Raw genomic sequence first — 23,848 nt, 5'->3', positions numbered from 1 at the left:
GTCAAATAAATAAATAAAAATCTTTAAAAATAAATAAATAAATAAAAAAGAAAGTCTACAGCAAAAATACAACTAAACAAAAAACAGGTGAATTCCCAATCTTAGTTGTTCATCTATTTAGTTTAGAACCTAACCTAGGAAAGATTCAACCTCATTTCTCTTTTTGGCATATAAGCCCTGTAAGATCATTTCTCTCTGGAGCACTCTCTACCAAGAGCATTTCGGGATTAGCACATGGTGAGGGACAAAAATGTTCCCTAAATAAATAAATGAGAAAATAAATAAATTAAATCCAACACATCAAAAAATAAATAAACAAATAAACAAATGAGTAAAACAATCCTTAACCGAGCCATAAAATTAATAATGCTGCTGGACCTGGAGGAGAAAAAAAATTCAATAGTGCCTTCATCATTAATAAATATATAGTCAGTGTTAACCATCCACCAAGCACTATTCTAGGAGTTTAGGCTACAGCAATAAACAAGAGGCAATACAGGGGCACCTGGCTGGCTCAGTCAGTTGAGCATGCAACTCTTGATCACAGGGTTGTGAGTCTGAGCCCCACAATGGGTGTAGAGATTACTTAAAAATAAAATCTTAAAAAAAAAAAGGGAGAGAGATAATACTTGAATTCCTAGAGCTTATATTCTAGGAAGGGGGAAAGGGCAAAATAAAATACACAGAATGTTAGATGGTAATTTTATTGAGTATTTGACATAAGCAGTGTTTAAGAAGATAAGCCAGGCTATTAAATGATTTGCAAGATGCATCTGAGATGAAGAGAGTCGAGAGGCAGGCGATCAGTGAAGCAGCCAATGGTGAGTTGAGGTAAGAGGTCAGGCCTGGATCTAAGTGTCAAGTAAGGCAGCTCAAGTCCAGAGAGTGGTTGTGGCTTCTCTGCTCCTTTGAGGACCAGACATGTTACATTTATGGTCCATATCACTGCCACTCAGAAAAGAGCAGCTAAACAGATAGCATCGACGTGGAGAAAGAAGTCCCTGCTTTCCAGCTAGGCCCCTTCAGGTCTAACTATCACCACAGGATTATTCACCCAGCATTTTAGGGAAACGGGGAAGAGAACTATTATAACTGCCTTACCAATGGATCCAGAAATACTCAAAAGCACATCCAGGGCAGTTACAACCAATGTCTATGGCTACTACACCCTGGTGTGATGCCTTAGCTTCCAGAACTTTTTCACGTAGTCATCCAGTCCTGAGCAGAGGTAGTGCCCAGTGCAGGGTTAAACCCACAGGAGAAAAGAGCAGATAGCTGCCTACCTTCTGGTAGGACACAGAGTGAGGGGCACTAACAATCTTGCCATACCCTAAGAGCTCCCCACGGTGCTACTGCAATCATTCCTTTTCCTGAAGACACAATTTATAGAAAGCCCCAGTGAAAATGCCACACTCTTTCTCTCTCTAAAAGTAAATAAATAAATATCTTAAAAAAGAGAGAGAGAAATAATCTGGTCCAGGCTCTTCACCTGAGTCTGTTGATTAAAGGTGAAACCAAGTTTAATTCCTTACTTTTTTGACTCTAAAACTAGTGAGTGGTTTTTCAACTCTCCCATCCTCTCCTTCCTCTAGAAGGAGGATCTTTTTTGGCAGGCAACTCAGCTTGGGACCTAAAGCACAGCAGATGATAAACACCTTCTGTCTTTGAAAGAGAAGAGGTAGAGCCATAAATTATCTGTACTCAAAATACCAAAGACACTAGAATTCATTTGAAATCCAAAGAATCTTAGCAAAAGGGCATAGGACAGGAATGAAAGAAGTAGTGTGGGGGACACTGAGAATGCCACTGAATGCTTAATGGGAATGGTCTCCTACTTCCCCCATAACAAGGCACAAACCACATGCCTGCTGATTCTTAACCCCAGCAGCTGAACTGCCCAAGGCCCACAAAAGGGGCAACACACACAGTTTACACCTTTTATTATTCTGATAGAAATTTCTCTCCTGGGAGCAGAAAGGGGTCAAAAGTCCAAAACCAAAAATATATATCTTTATAAGTCAGAGCAAAAGAAGCATTACAGCAGACAGTTATTTAAAAAAAAAAAAAAAGCCTTAGTGAACAGAGCAGAGTAGGAGGTGTTAGAAAACTCACTCCAAGTAATTTATTCGCTGGGAACCACAAAGGGCTTTCCCAAGAACAGCAAAAACACCATTAATTTCCCCAGTACCCTCCTTTCAAAGGGCTCCAAACACTTCACACATATCATTTTAAATTGTCCTCAAAGGCTCCAAAATAAGGAGTTACTATATCCCCAGGTTCAGATGGAGAAACTAAAACATTCATGGCTGCCCTGCCCTGTCCAAACCATCCTAACAGATTCAGCCAACATCGACTGAGGGCCTGCAATGAACATGACCTGTGCCAGGCAGAACCGGCGATACAAGGATGAAAGATATGATCTCTGTCCTCCAGAAAGTCAGAAGCCAGTGAAGCATGACAGATGTGGACATAAATCATTTTGAAATAAAGCAGCCGATGCTAGGTGCTATACAGAAAGGGTCCAAACAGTGCCCATTTATGTGCCAAGCATTGTACTAAGTCTTTACTAGCACCATACTGCTAAAGTCACACACTATGTATGACTTACCTTACAGAGAAAGAAATGGAGACAATGAAAGGTAAAGAGACTTGCCCAGGGTCTCAAGGCCACATTATGGCACAGCATGATCAAAACCCAGGTCTGTCTGGCTCCAACGCCCATTTAATGGGAGGTAAGTGCTTGGGAAGTTAAACACATACATACATGACAGCAGAGCGTCCTTTTCTCAGAGCCAGAGGAGAACTCCTGCAGAGGAAGGAGGCCCTGCTGAAGATCCCTGGAGAAGGTTCTGGCTTGGTGACAGCTCTACACAGCCCAGCTGGTGGGGGTAACCTCTGCCTCTTTTGCCAAGGCTCCACTCTGGAGGCCAAGGAAGAAAGATTTGAAGGAAGAAGAGCTTATGCAGCAGCAGGCCACTGTCCACAGGGAGAGCATGATCAGCCTTGGGGAATCCCTGGGTCTTAGCAAGGTTAGTATAAATAGCTCTATTTTAAGCCCACAGGACAAGAAGCAGATGGGGGAAAGAGAAGATCCTCCAAACTTTAGGAGCAAAGTTGAGCCTGGAACTATGGAAGCCCAATCACCACTCCAGCATGGGATCCTTCTGTAATTGTTTTCAAATCTTAATTTCAACCTAACAAAACAACAACAACAAAAATCCTTTGATGGGGGCGCCTGGGTGGTTCAGTTGGTTGAGCGTCTGACTTCCGCTCCGGTCGTAATCTCAGGGTTTTGGGATGGGCCTCACTGGGCTCCACGCTCAGCAGGAAGTCTGTTTCCTCCCTCTCCCTCTGCTCCTCCCCCGGCTTGTGTGCTCTCTTTCTCTCTCTCAAATAAATAAATAAAATCTTAAAAAAAAAAAAAAAAACACTTTGATGGAGCCAGATACTTCTGTGTATTACTATCTTGATCAACACAAATGACTTTGTTCCTATCAATGGATAGGTTAGCCATTAGTTCATTTACTTGTTCTTGTATTCTACTTACTTCCAAAAAAAGGTTCAAGTTGGCTTATAAAAAAAGGCACGTGCTATGGCCAAAAGAGCAAAAGTCTGAAAATCAGTCAGATCTGGACTTGAGACTCGCTGTGGTGGCCACAGCCAAGTTCTTTAACTTTTCTGCCCCTCAGTTCTCCTCAGCTGCAAAATGGGCACACTCACCTCTAGCCAGGCAATTTGTGATGGAGATGAGATCTATAAAATGCCTGCCAGAATTGGGCCCACAGTAGACATCTCCACCAAAAAGGAAAAAAAAAAAAGAAAAGGTAAAGAAAAGCATTAATAAAGTGTATGTGTGAGAGAAAGAGGATAATGAAAAATTATATCAAATACCTAAATAAGGGAAGCTCTGTACTTTCTGGAAGCCATGGCAACGGGGAAGCAGGATTGTTATACCATTCTCATCGTTAAATAAAGGGAAACATAAGTTCATCAGGACAGAGAAAGTTCTTAAATTCTAACTGCAGAGAGACTCATCTACAGTTGAGTGGATGTGGATGTGCACACACCTACACATGCACGCTTAACACTGTTTTTCTCTCCAACAGGAACAGGGCAAATGGCTCTCCAGAGCCCTGCTGCCCCTCTGACACCGCATACTGCCGCATACAGTGAAGTACTTCAACAGTTAAAACATTTTTGTGCCAATATTTTTAAGAGTGCAGAAGGTTCCAAATTACATGTAAAATAAACAATGCCAGACTGTGAAAACTCTTGGCTGCAACGTTCTCTGATGTTAACAAGAGTTTCTTTATTACTGTAACCTTTCAGAAGTGAATAAAAATTATTTCTCTGCCCTAGTTTTGCCCTCCAGTAAAAGGGAAGAGAACAGTGACCATGGAAAGAGCTGTACAATGACCTCTCATGAAGGCTAGGAGGCTGGGAAGGGGGCAGTTTAAAACACAAAGCCTTCCGTATATGATTCTAGTCAAAGGTTAGAAATTTAGTTTGTGCTGTGCTGATCATACTGTAAAATTTTACATTCCTAATATTTTATGTAACTAAAACCCTCAGGGGGACCAGAGGGCATTTGCAAGGAGCCCAAACTAAGCTGATACTAAGAGAAAACCCAAATCTTGATCAAGGCTCCTTAGCCATTCGGGGAACCTCATTACTCTGAAATTGAGTCTGAAGTGCCCTTAAAAAACTGGGAAGAAGATCTATAGGTGTCCAGGACTTACACAAAATAGGTTCTTTTGCAGACCTCTGAGTCAATGAGTCTGTGAATATTGGACACCCAAAAGGATCTCAAAATGGGAGCTAGTCTGGACAGAGAGAGTCCGCTTTCAGCACTGTAAGAAAAGGAAAAAAGTCACCATAAAAAGGCAAACATGCTCTGTCCTCTCACACCATTCTGCCTCTACCTACACTGCTCCTCTGCCCTGAAGGTTTCTCTTGTCTATTAAACACTTATCTGAAAGATACAACCCAAATGTCATCTACCCCAAGCTTTTCTCCTCTGGGCATTCTCAGCAATTTTTAAATATCATAATCTCTCAATATTGTAATCACCTGCTTATCCGTTTGTCTTCTCCTACAAGACTGGGGAGGCGGGGACAGTATCTTCATCATCTGTGTATCTCCAGTGCCTAGCAGAGTACCTGAAGTTAGCAGACCACAATAAAATAGACGGATAGATGGGTAAAACCTTGTTTGTGTCTGGGAACAGAAATCAGACAGAGAATGATGAACTGCTAAAAAAACAGAACACAAGCTCTGGGATTTAACACAAGGCTAGCTTTTCAGACTCTCACAGAATTGCGGAATGTTAAGTCTGGAAGAGAATTTAGAAATCATCTAGCTCTCCTCCCCAGAGAGGTGAGGTGATTTGACTTACTCGAGCTCACTCAGAGAGTGGCCAGGCTGGCCAGAACTCCCTCCATTATACCATACCACCCATCCCTTCTCTTTACTATCGAAAACTGTAGATATAAATATTTATTTGGCAGTTGAGAAATATGATTAAGACTACATATTATGAAAATGTTATTTCATTATAAACAAATAACAATGGATGGCACACTAAAATTCAAACAATTTGATACAAAATGCACTATCTGAATTGCTCAAAAAAGTTAAACATAACATCACCGTATGACCCAGCAATTCCACTCCTAGATAATATGCCCAAGAGAACTGAAAACCTATGTTCAGACAAAAACCTGTACATGAATGTTCACAGAAGCATTATTCATAAAAGCCAAAAAAAATGGAAACAACCCAAATGCCCATCAATTGATAAATGGATAATAAAATGCGGCATATCCATACAACAGACCATCCATAAAAAGGAGTAAGTACTGATACACGCTACAACATGGATGAACCATGAAAACATGATGCTAAGTGAAAGGAGCCAGAGAGAAAAGGCCACATATTATGATTCCATTTATATGAAATGCCCAGAATAGGAAAATCTATGGAGACAGAAAGTAGAATAGTGGTTGCCAGGGGCTGGGGGAAAAGAGGAATGGGGAGTGACTGCTAATGGGCACAGGGTTTCTTTTTGAGGTGATGAAAATGTTCTGGAATTAGATAGTGGTGATGGTTGCATAACACTGTGAATTTACCAAAAAAAAAAAAAAACAAAACACTTAAAATGGTGACTTTTATGGTAGATGAATTATAACTCCATTTTTTTTTTTTTAAAAAAGGAAAAAGATACAATCTCTGCCCTCTAGGAGCTAACAATTTAACTGAAGGAGTCGGGACCAACATACAGACATGCTTAAGGACTCAGAGGTTCAGTGTTATGTGACAAGTAATGTGTAAGTTAGAGGAAGAAGGAAACAGCACTTAAGTGAAAAATCTTAATGCTTATGTTAGAGCCATAGTTCTGAGTGATGACCTTTTCAGGTAGTACAGACTAGTGATTAAGAGCATGGGCTCAAAAGTCTGGCAGGTTTGGGTTCCAATCCAGGCTCTCATATTTACTGTGTAAGACTGATTAAGTTATCTTCCTGGTAGGTTGGAATAATGGTCTCCCAAAAGATATCTATAGCCTAATTCCTGGAACCTGGGAATGTACCTTATATGGGGAAAAAAGGACTTTGCAGCTATGATTAGATCAGGAGTCTTCAGATGGGGAGGTTATCCTGGATTATCCAGGTGGGCCCTAAATGTAATCACATGTACCCTTAAAGAGGGAGGCTGAAATTGGAGTGATGTGGCCACAAGCCAAAGAATGTCAGCGGCCTCCAGAAGCTGGAAAGGGCAAAGAACAGATTTTCCCCTAAAGCCTCCAGAAAGAGCACGGCCCTGCTAATGCCTCAACTGTGGCCCCATGAGGCTGATTTCTGGCCGTCAGAACTATGAGAGAATAAATTTCTGTTGTTTTAAGCCACCAAGTTTGTGTTAAGTTGTTACAGCAGCTATAGGAAATGAATCCACTAACCTCTCTGATCCTAGTGTCTTCATCTATAAAATGAGGACAGAAATACTACCTCATAGGTTAAGATTGTTGTAAAATGTCAAATTCGTATGGTGCTTATAAAGTGCACAGCAAAGAGAAAGTTCTCAGTAAGTGAGTTACTACTATGGGTGAACTGTTTCTGTATTTTGCTGAAATCCTCAACTTTTACAGGGCACCTGCCCATGCCCACACCCTGCTCCCCTCAGCAGGGAGAGCAGGAAGAGCTGGCAATCAGGGGACCCGAGTTCTGCTCTTTAGTTGGTTTCTAACAAATTTACTCCTCTCCTCATGCAAGTTTCTCCATTAGTTAAATGACAGGATCAGAGGTGAGCAGTGGCCCTCTGACCAGAGGGTCTGTTAAGACACAGGTTGCTGGACCCGACAGCCAGAGTTTCTGATTCGGCAGATTGAGGGTGGGGCCCTAAACTTGCATTTTTAACAAGTTCCTAAGCGATGTTGAGGCTGCTGGTCTGGGGACCTCACTTTTGAAAATCTCTGGTCTAGATTATTTCAAGGCTCCTTTCCAGTTTTAATGGTCTAAGCCACCCCACAGATGCAGCATTCAAATAATAAACACTGCTGTATCAGGCCAGAATAGCTTTACAACGAAGTTCTTTTCCTATGTAAGAAAGTGGGGGATGGAGGAGTATGAAGTCCATGGTTAAGGACTAGTTTTAACTTTTGAACTAAGCAGAATGAAAAATCTTAAGCAATAGTGGGAACAGGAAGGGGCTGTCCCCTTATCCAACATGCTGGCCCCATTTTAATTTATCTTAATCCCACCTTTCTGCCTTTTCACAGGACCCCTCCCCCTCACGCCCTCCTCGAGAAACACATCTAGGTGTCTCCTGAATTCATTTACTGGCTTTGCCGTGCACAGTATAATACCGCCTTTGTTAGTCTCCCGGCCCAGCCTCTCTGAGCACGGTGTTCAGTCTCGGTGTTCCTCTACTCTTAAAAAAACACAACCACGGAGTCTCTGAAAAATAATTGTAAAATCAACTTAAGGCAAATTCAGCCGATGTGGAGACATTCAGACTCTAAATGATGGAAAAAGAAACAAATTCAGAACATTGTTAGCATTCTCACCTTTTTTTCCCCCTTAATCTCTATTAGTCCTGCTGAGTAGGAAACCTCTGCCGTATCGGATTAGAAACTCTGAATAAAAGGGGCCTCAGGCCTGGGACTGCACTGAAGAAATGGAATGCCTTGAGACTCCAGAAAAGCTGTCCTCTTGGCCTTTGGAAGTCCTTGGTAAGAAGACCAGAGAGAAGGAACCTGCCACGAAGTTGATCCCCCTCCTGCACCCCGGGAAGGGATCATGGTATAGTAAAGTGGACACTGGGCTGGGAATCAGCATACCCTAGTTTGGGTCCTCATTCTGCTGTTTGTAGCTGCACAACCTTGGGCAAATCAATGAACTTTTCTGGGACCCCATTTTCTCACCACAGAAACGAGCCAGTGGGACCTGATCTATAGTCCTTACTCTGAGACGCACATCAGAAATCCTCTGGGGAGGGGTGCCTGGGTGGCTCAGTCGTTAAGCGTCTGCCTTCGGCTCAGGTCATGATCCCACGGTCCTGGGATCGAGCCCCGCATCGGGCTCCCTGCTCTGCGGGAGGCCTGCTTCTCCCTCTCCCACTCCCCCTGCTTGTGTTCCCTCTCTCGCTGTGTCTCTCTCTGTCAAAAATAAATAAATAAAATCTTAAAAAAAAAAAAAAGAAATCCTCTGGGGAGACTTTTTAAAATACATACACATCTGAGCCCCTTCAGATTGAGAACCACAGAACCAGAGAATATCTGAGGCACTCAATCTAACATTCTAAGGTTCATCTATTCTATAAAGTGAATTAGAAATATAAATGATGAGAGAGTCAAGGAACCCCAGAGGCAGGGCAGGGAGAGAAAAATGAAACTTTCTCGGGGGAGAGGGTGGTCAGAGAAATTGAATCCAGGTGTGATAAGAGATCATTAAGTCAGAATTTGGGAGACAATGCTGCCCAGTCACTAATAATAGAAGCAGGTACCTGTGTCCACCCAAGTATCTGAGGGGTGACCATGTTAGGCACTCTGTGTTAAGACACCAGGAATCCTAGGATTCTTCATCCCATCTAATGGGCGTGACCTACACAAACCCACAATTACAGGACAGCATGGTAAGTCCTATCACAGAAGTTTGTGCAAAGTGCTGCAGCAATACAGAGAAGGGAGTGGCCAAACATACCAATATTATTGGGGGGTGCTGGGAAAAGCTTCGTGGAAGAGGCACTATCCAGCTGTGCCTCACAGTGCCACGAGCAGGGAAGACAGGTGTTAAGACCACTTCAGACAAAGGCACCTGTATAAACAAAAGCCCAGAAGCATAAAGGAACATGGCATCAGTGAAAATGTGGCATGAGTGAAACCTGTGTTTGTGTGTATGTGTGCACATGCATGGATATCTGTGTATCAGAGAGGTCTCTTGGCAATCAGACTAGAAAGATGGGTTGGGACTAGAATGTGAAGATTTCTTCTCTCCCCACCCCCCGCCCCTGCCCCATTTTTCACTTTGAAAAGTTTCAAACTTACTTAAAATTCTAAGAGTACTACAAGAAAAACTTGTAAAATTTTTAGATTCACAACTGTTAATATTTTTAACATTTGCTTCATCTCTCTCTATATATACATACACATGCCCTTTTTTCTTTTGCTAAACCATGTGAAAATATCAAATCATTTCATTCCTAAATACTAAACACTATATCTTCTAAGAACATTCTCCTATGTAACAACGAAGCGTTCTATATACCATTGCTAAGAATATTTGAATTTTGTCCCTCAGCTTTCTAGACAGAGGGATATGATCAGATGTGGAATTTGGAAAAACCTCTGGTGACTTATATGGTGACAGGTTCACCAGAGTGGGTAAAGTCCAGAACTAGTTACGAAGCCATGTGCAATGAAGGAGAGATGATGAGGGTTGATATGAAGCAATGGAACAGAAGAGAGGGAAAAAAAAAAATTCAAAGATATTTTGGGCAGAGAAGTGACGGGACAATTTGGGTGCAGAAGATGAGGCAAGAGGTGAGGAGGACTCTAAGAATTCCAGCCTGGAGGGGCTAGATTGATGGTGACGACATCAGAAGTGAGACAGGAAACACAGGAAGAACAGTTTCATGGAGCTATTTATCCCATCTCCTGAGTGAGATTTATTTAGGAGAACCATTAGCAACACCTGGAAATGGCTCTAGCTGTGCCCAATGCACACAGCTCTAAGCAGTACCAGAACTATGGTACAAAAGACATCAAAGGGAAAAGGACACCCAGAGGGACTGGAGAAGCAAAAAAAAAAAGTGATAGGTTAGAGAGGTAAACAGTTCTGAGACAATGAGCTGAATTGGGAGTACTTAATATGAAGAGTACTTAAGAAGGGTACCCTAGAAAGACAGGACAGTGTCAATGCCCCAAGGCAGTCAGGGCTTTGAAAACAGAATTAGGTCACTGTCTTTCTTCTACAGAAATTCCATTCGGTAAACTGAAGATAACAAAGAGGATCAAATTCACTTACTGATTTACTCAGTCAAGAAACATTTACTGAATGCCTACTAAGGATAAAGCTCCATTTCCGGTACCAGAGGAACAGACAAACAAATAGGAACTAGACCTCAGGAAACTCACAACCTATAACTCAAGGTAAAAACGGCCAGGAGAGAGATAAACCATCATGTGCATAGATAGGAGTTTCATGCTCTATTTAATTTCAATTTCAGATAGGTTTATAACTTCTCTTTCAGGGACAATCCCTGAAATGAAGTGAGTCCAGCATGCTGCCCAGAAGGACAGGCAAACTGAGCCATCAGACCAGCATTCTGGCTGTATGCTCCCAGGCAGCTGATAAGTCACAAAACTGCCTAAAGCACACACTCCATGCACCCTTGCTGCCTCCTGAGACCTGGGGTCATGAAACTTGTACAGAGAAAGGAATGTATCTACTAAAGATACATCTCAGTTGGACCCTGCTCAAGTTCACGAGCCAATCCCAAAATGAAATTGCTCTGCCTTCTAAGAATTTAGCCTTCTCTCACCTAATAAACAAATATCCACTCCAACAGCTTAGGACATTCAAAAACTTTCAAAAGAACAACTGATATCTGGGAACAAACATGTCTTATTTTAAAGGCCTCAAGCCCAAGGAATTGCTCTGTATTTACACTCCACCATTCGTATCATTGGCCACAAAACTATGAACTTAAAGTGGTCCTTGCCTTTAAAACAGTACCTATGGATAGCAGTGAGTGTTAATTCTGACCTAGAGATGGAAAGTATAGCAAAATTTTTACCTCATGGTAAAACAGAGGAGTTTGAAGATTTCTGTGGGGAGGTAGGGAGGAGAAGGGAATGGAATTACAGAGGCCTGGAAGAGAATTTCCAGAAAAACTAAAGTATGTATAATTCTTATTTTTACCACCCTTTACAGATTTAAAGTCTTTGTTAGTTCAGAAACATAAAAGGCCTCATGTATAAGTTGTTGGGGTTTTTTTAGTCAAATCAGTTAGAAGACGGGAAAGCATGGAAAAAGACAAAGAAAAACTTGAGGGTAAAGGAAACAATTTCTCATTTCTTTTTCTTACAGTATTTAAGACAGAGCAAACAAATATGCTCAGAATGAAAAGGGCTACCTCTCCACCCCACTTTTTCTAATACATATAGTGGGCTTCCAGAACAGTCTTCTGTTGTCAGTTATTTACTGGACATGCATTCAGCCAAGGGGCAATGATAAGCACTTTGGAGACTACAAAGAGGAATACAGGGGATCCGGCCCCCAGGCAATTCACCTGGAAGGTAATCAATACTCACGAATAACAATGATACAAAAGAGAAACAGTAAGACCCAGAAAATGGGTACATATAAATTACTAAGGTACTTCCAGCTAGGGACAACTGAGACTGGCTTCCAGTATGGGGTGGAGGGATGTAAAGGAATTGGGGCTGTGGTGTATTGTATGTACCGCACGGGGAATGACACAAGACAGGAAGAGCAAGGCATTCAGCTTGGCTGGAGTGAAGAGTATGTGAAGCAAGGCTGGAATGTGATGTTCACTGAGTGCTTACTATGTGCCAGGCACATGGGCTAGAAGGTTTCACATATTTACAGTTCAAGAAGAGCTGGAGGAAATGAGTTTGGAAAGGTAGTCTGGAGTGTGATCAGAGAGGACCTTGCAAAGCAAAATGCTGATTCTAAGAAGAAAAGTAGAATTTTACAAAGGAGTCCAGTTCAGCCCACAGCTCCTCCACCTCTTTCTAGGCCCTCTGCACCACCCCAGGAGGCAGCTCTGCTAGAGAGGACAGGAGACCTTGAGGTGACAGGAGGCTCATCCTTATTCTGGAATGGTGCTAGCAAGAAATCATCTGAAGTCCTGATGAGACAACTGGCATTCCAGGGACCACTGATAAGGATAAACTTGGAATTTCTTAATACTCTTTCCCACCTAGTCTCCAAGGCTTGGAAAGCTTAAACCTGTTCATTGTGAGCCACAAGGTGGAGATGTCTGGCAGGGCAGAACTGAGAGGAAGTCGTTTAGCCAGCCTAAGGTTACCATTAACACTTTGAGCCACTGCCTTGAGCTAATTTTTATGTTTGTTTTTTAAGTTTGGTTGAAATGTCACAAATGGAAAAATTAACTAAAGCGCCAGGGTTAGCCACAAGACTGGACACACCTGGCTGCAAACCCAGCAAAAGAAACTTACTTCATTAGTAGGAGAGGCAGAAAGTGAAATTTACATCTGAAATGTGCCTGCACCAGGAGAAAGTGCTGAGGCCAAAGGCCTGTCTGTTTTTACAGCTGTGTCAAGTCTTAGTTCTCTACTCTTACCAACACTCAGGAGTGAGGCAAGGGCCCAAGGAAAAATGGTCTCCAACCTCTTCAGCTGCAACTCAGCTCACAAAGGTTTTTAAGAACCAGTTAATGAAATAAAACAAGACCAGATGAGGTGATATAATGAACTTTATTTCCACAGCTAATTTATATGTTTAAATCCCAAATAATGTTGTTGTTTTTTTTTAAGTTAGAACGCTCTAAATTATTGATGTGATTTCTGTAACCTCAAATTTAACACTTGCATTTTATACCGGCTTCACTAATGATATATGAGTCTGCCTTGTTTTTCACAATAGTTGGGCTCCTAAAAAGCTGATAAAAAGCATAAATTTTTTAATAAAAATTTCCCCACCAAATGAGACTGCAATTCTAATTTCAAAGGAGTTCTTGATTCAAATTTCTGATTCGCCATTAATTCACAAGTGGTTCCACTCAAAGTAATAGCCTCTAAGAATTCTTTGGCATGAAAAAGATCACCACTACACTGATCAGTCTTATAAATTCTACTTTTTATATAAGTTTTCTTAAAGATGTACACTTGGGATGCCAAATTACACAGAGACAGATTTACAAATTACCACCTTCAAATCAGATTTTTTGAGGCACCCCAACAACTCAAATTTTTATTTTTTATTTATTTATTTTTAAAGATTTTATTTATTTATTTGAGAGAGAGAGAGAGCACATGAGAGGGGGGAGGGTCAGAGGGAGAAGCAGACTCCCTGCCGAGCAGGGAGCGCGACGCGGGACTCGATCCAGGGACTCCAGGATCATGACCTGAGCCGAAGGCAGTCGCTCAACCAACTGAGCCACCCAGGCGCCCCCAACTCAAATTTTTAAAAGAAACTGAAGCACACAGGAGGAGAGACTTAGCAGCCAGGGTCAGAACCAGGCCAGACTGGCTCCCTACTACTTTCTCCAGCCACATGTCCCTAACTTTCCCATTTCTTTAGGTTGTACACACACACAAGACTGAGAACCCCTCTACACACACAACCACACTCATAACAGAAGTGGTTAAAATACAATTTTCTTGCCTGTATAAAGGGTGCCTGTTTATACCATGAGTTTGGAATAGGGGTGCGGGGGGACCAAGTCAATTACAATAGAAAAACAGTAACAGTAATTCCCCAACTCGTCCAAACATCTGTTATTTTTAAATCACCATCTTTTATAGTCTTTGTAACTAAACTGGGGCTTGACATTTCTCTTCATGCAGGTGAGTTTACAAGTCTGTACTTGGGGAGCATTATGGATCATCTAAAACCTTGCTGTTCAAAGCGTGGCTGCCACATGCTCACCCTGCTCCACCTGTGGCACTGGCACCACCTGAAGCTTTCTAGAAATGTAGACTCTCGGGCGCCTGGGTGGCTCAGTCGGTTGAGCGACTGCCTTCGGCTCAGGTCATGATCCTGGAGTCCCGGGATCGAGTCCCGCGTCGGGCTCCCTGCTCGGCGGGGAGTCTGCTTCGTCCTCTGACCCTATCCCCTCTCATGTGTTCTCTCTCTCTCATTCTCTCTCTCTCAAATAAATAAATAATAAAATTAAAAAAAAAAGAAATGTAGACTCTCTGGCTCCACCCCAACCTACTGAATCAAATTTGTGTTTTAACAAGATCCCCAGGTGGACTACAGGCACATTAAAGTGTGAGAAACACCGATCTAACACACTTCTCTATAAGACATCGTATCTAGAAAAATTCAGAAAGAAAAATGGTTGGATAAAATGGAGGGAAAAAAAAGAAAAGGAAAAACTAACTCCCACAGGACTGCACTGATGTACACATGGTCTAGAAACAAATAAATCAAGCATCATCTATCTGATAAGTTGGCTTTAAAACAGAATTTCAGAGGCTGAGATTCAATGTATTCATTCATTCAACAATATTTATTCATCCAACGTTTACTATGTAAGCAAAAATGTGTGATTAAAACCGGTCTCCTGCCTTTATAAAGCATGCAGTCAAGTGGAAGTAACATTATAAAGTAACACAGAAGGTTCAAAGTGCTGGAGATTGTGATGGAGATATTTATGGAGGTCCAAAGGAAATTCATGGGGGGGGGGGGTTAATAACTAAAAGGTTCCTGTAGTTCAAGAGTCAGTAATGTATGGCTCATTAAGCCATGTGGCCCACATGGGTCTAGCAGTCCAACGCCCAGGCAAGTTCAGTCAATAGTGATAGAAAAAACAGGCTAACTAATTAGAAGAGCTACTGTGTCACTGAACGGCAGTCAGCCAAGGCTGTGGCTGGCCAGGGGGTGTCACTGGCTATCATTAAGTGATTTGGTACCAGCAGCACCACTGTATGTCCACTGGGTGCTGCCACAGAGTTGGACATAAGTACCTGAGGGCATGTGGGACACTCAGCTACAAGAATAGCTTCAAGGCTGCTGATCCACTCTGGGTAACAAAGACAGCAGAAAGGCCTGACAGTGAAAAAAATGAACAAGGAACCAAAGAACACACTTACAGTCAGTATTCACTGACTCCAAAACAAATGATGATGACGCTGACAGCAGCTAAAACTCTGACATATGCTATCCTCTTTTTTGAATGAACAGAAACGCCAATGGTCTACTGTCCCAAAGAAAGGCATGTAAATGTCACTGAAGACATCTTAAGATGAATCCATGTCCACTGTGCTTCCTATATTTGCAGTTCCTCCAAAGACATGAGAATTTGGAAATACCCTCTCAGTAGGAAACCATCATCTCCATGATTTAGCCTCAAAGACCACACTTTTACACATACAGTAAGCACATGATACCATTAGTCAATGACACAGGAGTGTGTGAAAATAATTACAATAAATACAACATGGGTGACGACCTCCCACTTAACTCCCATGCAGCACAGAAAAATCTCCAGACATACTGCTGAGTGAAAAAAATTAAGTACATATTAATTGCTTATTAGTACACAAAGGACAATATCATGTATAATCAAATATACACACACAAAACCAACAGTATATATTTTCTATAGATAACATAGCTCAGCGGGGAACCTGCTTCTCCCTCTTCTCCCTGCCTGTGCTCTCTCTCGCTATCTCTGTCTCTCTCTTTCATATTAATAAAATAAATAAATCTTAAAAAAATAAAAAATAAAAATAAATAAAAATAAATCTTTAAAAAAAAACCCATATCTAATATATATTAAGTTAAAAAGCCAGGATGCAAAACTGTGTATGGTTAAGCCCATTTGTGTTATGTTAAAGAAAACGTATTTATAATTTGCATTTATATAGGAACCAGCTAGAAGGATACACATCAACTCTTTTTTTTTTTAAGATTTTATTTATTTATCTGACAGAGAGAGACAGCGAGAGAGGGAACACAAGCAGGGGGAGTGGGAGAGGGAGAAGCAGGCCTCCCACCAAGCAGGGAGCCCGATGTGGGGCTCAATCCCAGGACCCCGGGATCATGATCTGAGCCGAAGGCAGTCGCTTAACCAACTGAGCCACCCAGGCGCCCTTGAGTTGATGTTTTATGTGTTCTAGAATGGCTTTTCTTTTAGATTTCTGTGTGATGCTGCCTAATGTCAGGTGGTAATTCAGCTAGAGTTGTTTCTGCCTCTATGGAGACTGACATGCCATGGAGACTTTATGTGTTTGCACACAATATTATGGTTTGTCAATGCAAGGACATCCTGTGTGTGGAAATGGAATTATTAAGCCCAAGTAATGGTGGTAAGAGGGTTGGATTTGTTGAATGGAGGAAATCAAATAATAATTGAGCTTTAGGATGCTATGCCTTTGACACCAATTCAATGTTTGAACCAGTTCTCCTCTAAATTTGTTCTGATGGAAATACCCTGGCATCAGGCCTGCACTGTCCTCAGAAACTGAAAAACAAGCTCCTTGATCACTAACAACCTAGAATAATTTGGCAAGGTATCTAATGAAAATGTACATTAGTACATTTAATAATTAACCTGAGAAAGGGGGATATATAGTTTATATATATATATAAACATAGAATGTAATGGTAATAGAAAAACGAAACTAAAACATTAGAATACAGTTGTTTATATAAATCTTCCTTTGGGTATATTGCGTATTTTTGTGTCCAGACCATATTTTAGTAGATTGTAAACCTTGTTTTCTCCCATTTCATTGCCTCCCAGCTTAGGATCATCTAAAGCAGAACCATCAGATGGGGTCACAAAATGGGTTATTTTGGTTTTTTTTTTCATTACAGTGTTCTCCCTACGGACTGAGGAGTAAACAGTTTATGTATGTATTATAAAAGTCATACATGTTCATAGAATAAAAATCAAAAAGTAAAAAGCATTTAATGTAAAGACAAGTGTCTTTTCCCTATTCCAACCCCCCAAAAGTAACCATTGTTAGAGTTGATGTGTATCTCTCTCTTTCTCAAATAAATAAATAAATAAAACCCTTATTAAAAAAAAAAAAAACATCAACTCAAGTCAGGCAATCCCTCATTGGAGTTTTCCGGGACCAGAATGGGACAGCATTTCACTTACCCCCATGACTCTGCCACGCTGCTCAACATCCTCCCACATAAAATGAACTATGATCCGACACATATATTTCCCACTCCGGCCTTCCTGCTTCATTCGGACTAGACACATCCTGAGTGGGAAGAAGATATAAAGAGTAACTGGCTGTTTGCACTTTTTATATCACATATTTATACTGAAGGTCAGCTCATCTGAGTAATTTCAGCAAAGAACACAGAATAAAAAAACTGGAAGTGATCTTATTTAAAAAAAACCCAACTTTCATTGAGGTATAACACAAATACTATAAAGTATACAAATCTTAAGTATATAGCTTGATAAATTACATATTATATATACCTATGTAAGCAGCACCCAGATCAAGATGGAGATTTAGAGCACCTCAAAAGATGCTCTCATACATGCAAGGGACCCACACTTAGTTGTTAGAAGCTAAGCAAGTCAAAATCTTTCATTTTACTGAATGAAAACAGGAGTCCTACACAAGGAAAGTAATTTGCCCAACACCACCAAGTAGTCTGTAAAGACGGGCACAGTGCTGTGCTGTCCAACAGAGAAGCTACTAGCTATATGTGGCTACTGAACACTTAAAATGTGACTAGTTCCAACTGCCATGTGGCATAAGTTTAAGATTTCAAAGATTTAGTTCAACAAAAAGAATACAAATACCTCAAATTTTTTATACTGCTTACATGCTGAAATATTATTTCAGATATACTGAGTTAAAATTAATTATTAAAATAAATTTCATTATTTTCTTTTTACTTTTTTAAATGGAGCTACTAGAAACTTTTAAATTCAATATATGACTCGCATTGTTTGTTGGACAGTACCTATCTAGAATACAGATCACAGAAAGTATTATGATTTCACCTATGTAATTATTGAATCGTTTCCCCCATTAGAATGTAAGGTCCATTGAAGGCAAAGATCAAGTCTGGGCTGGTTTTTTTTAACCACTGTATATCCAGGGCTTAAGTAAGTATAGTAGGCACTTAATATTTATTTGCTAAATAAATAAGTGAGTAAAACATCTCAGGGCTAGTTAAGGGATTCTTCTCCTATACCACATTGCCTCTAATCAGTCCATAAAGGTCTCTGCTTAAGACCTTCCATAAGAATATAAGAATTGTATTCTATTTTATTAATTAGTAAATATATATTATACTTAACTATATATAAGAATATAAGCAGGGTCATCAACTTTCCAAACTAGTTCCTTATCTCACTCTTAATGAGCATCCTTATTTCTATTATCTCTCACTTGATAGTTTTTAAGCGACTACAATAGGACTACTCACCAAAAGACATTTCCTGCTATAATTATGAAATATTGGATCTAAACTGACAATTCTGTCTCCATATACAATTAATCCTGCCCATTAAACTCTATGAGCAATAGTATGGTACAATGGAATGATTCCAGCCTGGCCTGCCTCAACATCTCTGTTAACGACTAAGATGGAGAAAAGAAAACATACTTATCAAATCTGCAGATGACAAAAAGCTGGGCAGGAAGACAAATATGCTGGATGACCCAACCATGAGCCAAAAATACTTCAACACACTGTTTCAATGGGCTGAATCTAACAGAATGAATTTGAACAGGGGTAAACCTAAGGTCCTGCACTTGGGTCTTAAAGAACTGTAGTGGTACAGGATAGGTGAGTCATGCCCATTTATGCATGAAAAAGCCTTATAGGCTTAAGTTGACAATTATCTTCAAAGGAAGTCAAGGTGATGATGAGGTTGTCCCCCAAATTAATGTGATTTTAGATACAGTAATGGAAATATAGTATCAAATGTGCAAAGTGAAATTTTTGTCCCATTCAGCACAGGTCAGACTCTACCTGGAATAGTGTCCATAGTTTTGAACATTATATTTTAAGAGACAAGAGGAAAAGATGAAAGATCAGAAGATATATAGCCTGGAGAAAAACAGGAGGAAAGTTTCCTTAAATATTGTAGACAAGTGATTAGACTATTTGTCCAAGAGTTAGAATCAGAACCAATGGGTGAGCCACAGAGGGAGAAAGAATTCCTTAACACTGAACACTGAAAGAAAGAACTTTCTAACAGGAGGGTTTCTGAAGATTCGAATAATGGAATGAATAAGCCCAAGACAGAGAATCTGCCTACTTCTGAAGGGTGAATAAACGCTTTATGAGAACTCAGCTATCTGACAGGTTGACTACATGATCTTTAACATCCCTTCCAACCATGAGATTTGCTGATGCTGTGATTTAAATTTGTAACCCCTGGACCCAGTTAGTGCCTAAGAAATAACACTTTGTAACAATAAAAACAGGTCATGGAAAAAGATTTGACTACTTCACATGACACAGGATATATTCCAAAGCAGAAACAAACTCGGGAAAGTTCAACAGTCCTTTTTCATAAGATTTTTCTCAATCAAGTCGCTCATGTCAGCCGCTGACCTGAAAAGACACTGTGAGTTTTGATGCTTACATGTCGTCAGAGGCCAATTCATCAACAGCAATAGTGAGGTAATGGAATTCTTCATTTATTTGAAAATTCTGTAGTTTGTTAATACACCTGCCCTCTGAGGTTTAAAAGGCACAGATTTTCTCAGACCATAAAGTATGCATTATACTATGCTCACCTCAAGTGTAGCTACCATCTGTCACCATACAACCCTATTACAATACCACTGACTATATTCCCTACGATGTACCTTTTATCTCCATGACTTACTCATTCCATAAACTAGGAGCCTGTATCTCCCACTCTGCTTCACCCAATTTGCCCATCCCTCATTCCCTCCCCTCTGGCAACCTTCAGTTTGTTCTGGGGATTTGTAAGTATGTTTCTGCTTTTTGTTTATTCATTTGTTGTTGTTTTTTTAGATTCCATATATAAGTGAAACCATATGGTATTTGTCTTTCTCTGACTTATTTAATTTAGCATTATACCCTTTAGGTCCATCCTTGTCAAAAATGGCAAGATCTCATCCTTTTTACAGCTGAGTAATATTCCATTGCGCGTGCGCACACACGCACACGTGTGTGTGTGTGTGTGTGTATCTTCTTTATCCATTCATCTATTGATGGCTTCAGTTGCTTCTAAATCTTGGCTACTGTAGATAATACTGCAATAAACACAGAGGTGCATATATTTTTTCAAATTCATGTTTTCATTTTTGGGGTAAATACCCAATAGTGTGATTACTGGACCAAATGGTATTTCTATTTTTAATTTTTGAGGAACCTCCATACTGTTTTCCACAGTGGCTGCACCAGTTTGCATTCCTACCAACAATGCATGAGGGTTCCTTTTTCTCCACATCCTCACCAATACTTGTTATTTCTTGTCTTTTTGATTCTAACCATTCTCAGAGATGTAAAGTGGTATCTCACTGTAGTTTTGATTTGCGTTGCCCTAATAATTACTGATGCTGAGCATCTCTCCACGTGTCTGTTGTCCATCTGTGTCTTCTTTGGAAAAATGTCTATTCATGTCCTCTGCCCATTTTTTAATTAGATTATTTATTTTTTGGGAGTGTTGAATCATATAAGCTCTTTATGTATTTTGGACATTAACCCCTTATCAAATATATCATTTGTGGGGGCGCCTGGGTGGCTCAGTTGGTTAAGCGACTGCCTTCGGCTCAGGTCATGATCCTGGAGTCCCAGGATCGAGTCCCACATCGGGCTCCCTGCTCAGCAGGGAGTCTGCTTCTCCCTCTGACCCTCCTCCCTCTCATGCTCTCTGTCTCTCATTGTCTCTCTCGCAAATAAATAAAATCTTAAAAAAAAATTAAAAAATAAAAAAATAAATATATCATTTGTGAATATCTTCTCCCATTCAGTAGGTTGCCTTTTCATTTTGTTGATGGTTTCCTTCACTATGCAAAAGTTTTTTCTTTTGGTGTAGTCCAGGGGTTCCTACTGTCCACACTTTATAATTGAGGAAACGGAGTCTTAGAGAAGTAACTTGCCCTGAGTTACAAACCTAGTCAAAGGTGAGATCTGAACCCTACTGTTTCTCTGCCTCCTTTAATGACTAGTACAAGTCTTACGGAATCCATTTACTCTAGTTTCCATCTAATCCTCACAAGAGTAGTAACAGTTTCAAAACTAGCATCACATTAGAAATAGCATATCAGAGGGGAAAGACAGGCTTACCTGAGGCAAGCATACCTACAGCAAGCAAAAGTAACGGCTGGCAGCCTAACAGGAAAGAAAGAAACTAAAAATATATTGAAAACACACAAAAAATAGCACAGCAACTGAGGTTCAAGAGGCAGGGTAACATACCCAGTACAACTCAAAAAATATAGCCTGGCAAAGTACAGTTAAGAGTTATCAGGACCGGGCGCCTGGGTGGCTCAGATGGTTAAGTGTCTGCCTTCGGCTCAGGTCATGATCCCAGGGTCCTGGGATCGAGTCCTGCATCGGGCTCCCTGCTCCTTGGGAGCCTGCTTCTCCCTCTGCCTCTCTCTCTCTCTCTGTCTCTCATGAATAAATAAATAAAATCTTTAAAAAAAAAAAAAAAGAGTTATCAGGACCAGGATGCCTGGGTGGCTCAGTCAGTTGAGCGTCTGCCTTCAGCTCAGGTCATGATCCCAGAGTCCTGGGATAGAGTCCCGTATCAGGCTCCCTGCTCAGCGGGGAGCCTGCTTCTCCCCCTGCCTGCTGCTCCCCGTGCTTGTGCTCTCTCGCTCGCTCTCTGACAAATAAATAAATAAAATCTTAAAAAAGAAAAGTTATCAGGACCTCCTGAATCATTCAGAAAAGGTTAAAGTACATCGGCAGGTGAAAAGAAAATGAGTGAAACAAGTCCAAAATGGTAAACAAAAACAAAAAAGATCTGATGATCCTGGTATCCACTACAAAACAAAGCCAACACATCACACACAGGCTCTCACTGCACAACAATAATGTTTGAGTCACTAAGTAAAGTATATTCCACAACAATTGAGAACACTAGGTTTAAAGAACAGAACAGGATAGCTCTACTTCAATTTACATTATGGATGCATTCCTCATAATAAATATTTAAATTAAGTGTTGAGAAATCAAATTACATTTTGCTACTGATTCAACTTCATAATTTCAGAGCTCTGTTCCAGGGGAAAGTGGAGGAAGGGAAACGGGGGACACTTCCCTGCTAAAACATAATAAAAACTGCCCTTAAGAATGCAAAGTAAACTTTAAAAAGAGATAATCTTCTGCTCAAACCTAAAACTGCTCTAAAAATAAAAAATTTTTAAGCAATAAAAATATTCTTGTATTAAACAATTAATTTAATCATTCATTTAACAAGTATTTACTAAGTACTTACTCTAAGTATAAACTTAGTCTGTATATAAACTACTCTGTTTAGGAACAATTCCAGTTACCCCTCCCAAATCTGATGATGTTCTTAAACCCACAATTTATTATTGAGGTTTTAAGCCTCACAGTACTATCCTCATCTCTCAGTGATTCTAGTGGCTCATAAATAATACTGATCTCCTTTACATATAAGGAAAGCAAATAACCCAGCTAGCAAAGTAAAGAAAAAAAAAGGAGTAGTCAAGCCTTAGTCTTGGCTCCCAACTATCGCTAAAGGGCAAGCACAGAGGCAGGGAAAAGAGGAAAAAGACTCACTCACTAGGCATCTCAAAAAACAAAGGGCTAAGATGTAAATTTTATCTTATGGCAAATAATAATAGTGATTACTGCCATTTATGACATCCTCTAATATCAGACTTGTCACCTGAAAATGCATTTGCATCCACACTCTCTTTCAATTAACTATAACTGCTCCCATTTCACAAAAACAAAAACAACAACAAAAAAAACTGACGCTCTGAGGAAAGAAGAGAAGGAAGTAAAGAGGCTTCTTCCTCTAGGCTTATAAAAATGTTTCAGTGTTTCCCCATCTTAAAATAAAAAATAAAAAAATGTTTCCCCTCCATCCCACCTTCTTAATCATTTGGAAATCCTTAAAATGTAGTTCATAATTACTTAAGTAACCTAAGGTTGCCCAATGGAAAAGAGCAGAACTGGAATGAAGTCTGAACTCCCCCTCTTTCCTCTAGGCCACAGTGTCTCCCAGGCCAGTGTCAGTATGGGCTGTTTCCCCCATTCTGTGATAGCACAGCTCCAAGAGCCTCTTCCTGCTAGATCAGATAAGGAGGAAGAGGAAGACAGCAACACTGCCTGCAGAGTTCAAAGGAACAAGAGTCCTAGCCATGCTTTGCTCCTCTCTGCCTACATCTGGGAGGGAAGAATTCTTGTGATTCTGGATGCTGCCCTCCTGCCATGTATTGGCAGCTCTGAGTACCCTGTCCTGCTTGCTCTGTTTGGGCCTTCTGACAATGCCAGTTCTGTCTTGGCCTTGTTTCTCCCTCATGGTGGTTTATTCGCTGTTCAGAGTGGATCTGATTTTGACTTCAATGAAGACTAGTGGGCATTCAAGGCAGGTCTGTCACCCTGGCTGCTGTGAAGGAATCCCAAAGGATAGCCTGTTTCCCTTCCTCTGCCACCAGCCGAGGCCAAGGAAGCAGAGCCTACATGCCCACACTCAA

At 40.6% G+C, this 23,848-nt stretch overlaps 1 protein-coding gene across 5 annotated transcripts in view; it reads right to left on the bottom strand.

The window, feature by feature from the left end:
* UQCC1 (ubiquinol-cytochrome c reductase complex assembly factor 1) overlaps positions 1 to 23,848 on the bottom strand; it is a 91,597-nt gene that overhangs the window by 23,923 nt on the left and 43,826 nt on the right. For 2 of the 5 annotated variants that reach the window (XM_081832913.1, XM_081832916.1), the window contains 3 exons: positions 17,317 to 17,425; positions 9,195 to 9,308; positions 5,071 to 5,217 (listed from right to left, as the gene is read on the bottom strand). In XM_081832913.1, coding sequence (XP_081689039.1) covers positions 5,071 to 5,217; positions 9,195 to 9,308; positions 17,317 to 17,425 — 370 coding nt within the window. The remainder of the gene's footprint in view (positions 1 to 5,070; positions 5,218 to 9,194; positions 9,309 to 17,316; positions 17,426 to 23,848) is intronic. The other 3 variants (XM_081832918.1, XM_081832917.1, XM_081832915.1) reach the window with 2 other exon arrangements.

Source organism: Leptonychotes weddellii, chromosome 10 (assembly GCF_054177405.1).
Source record: "Leptonychotes weddellii isolate Sample4059 chromosome 10, ASM5417740v2, whole genome shotgun sequence".
Classification (NCBI taxonomy): Eukaryota; Metazoa; Chordata; class Mammalia; order Carnivora; family Phocidae; genus Leptonychotes; species Leptonychotes weddellii.
The sequence above is the reverse complement of the archived record's forward strand: the minus strand, read 5'-3'. Positions and strand labels throughout refer to the sequence as shown.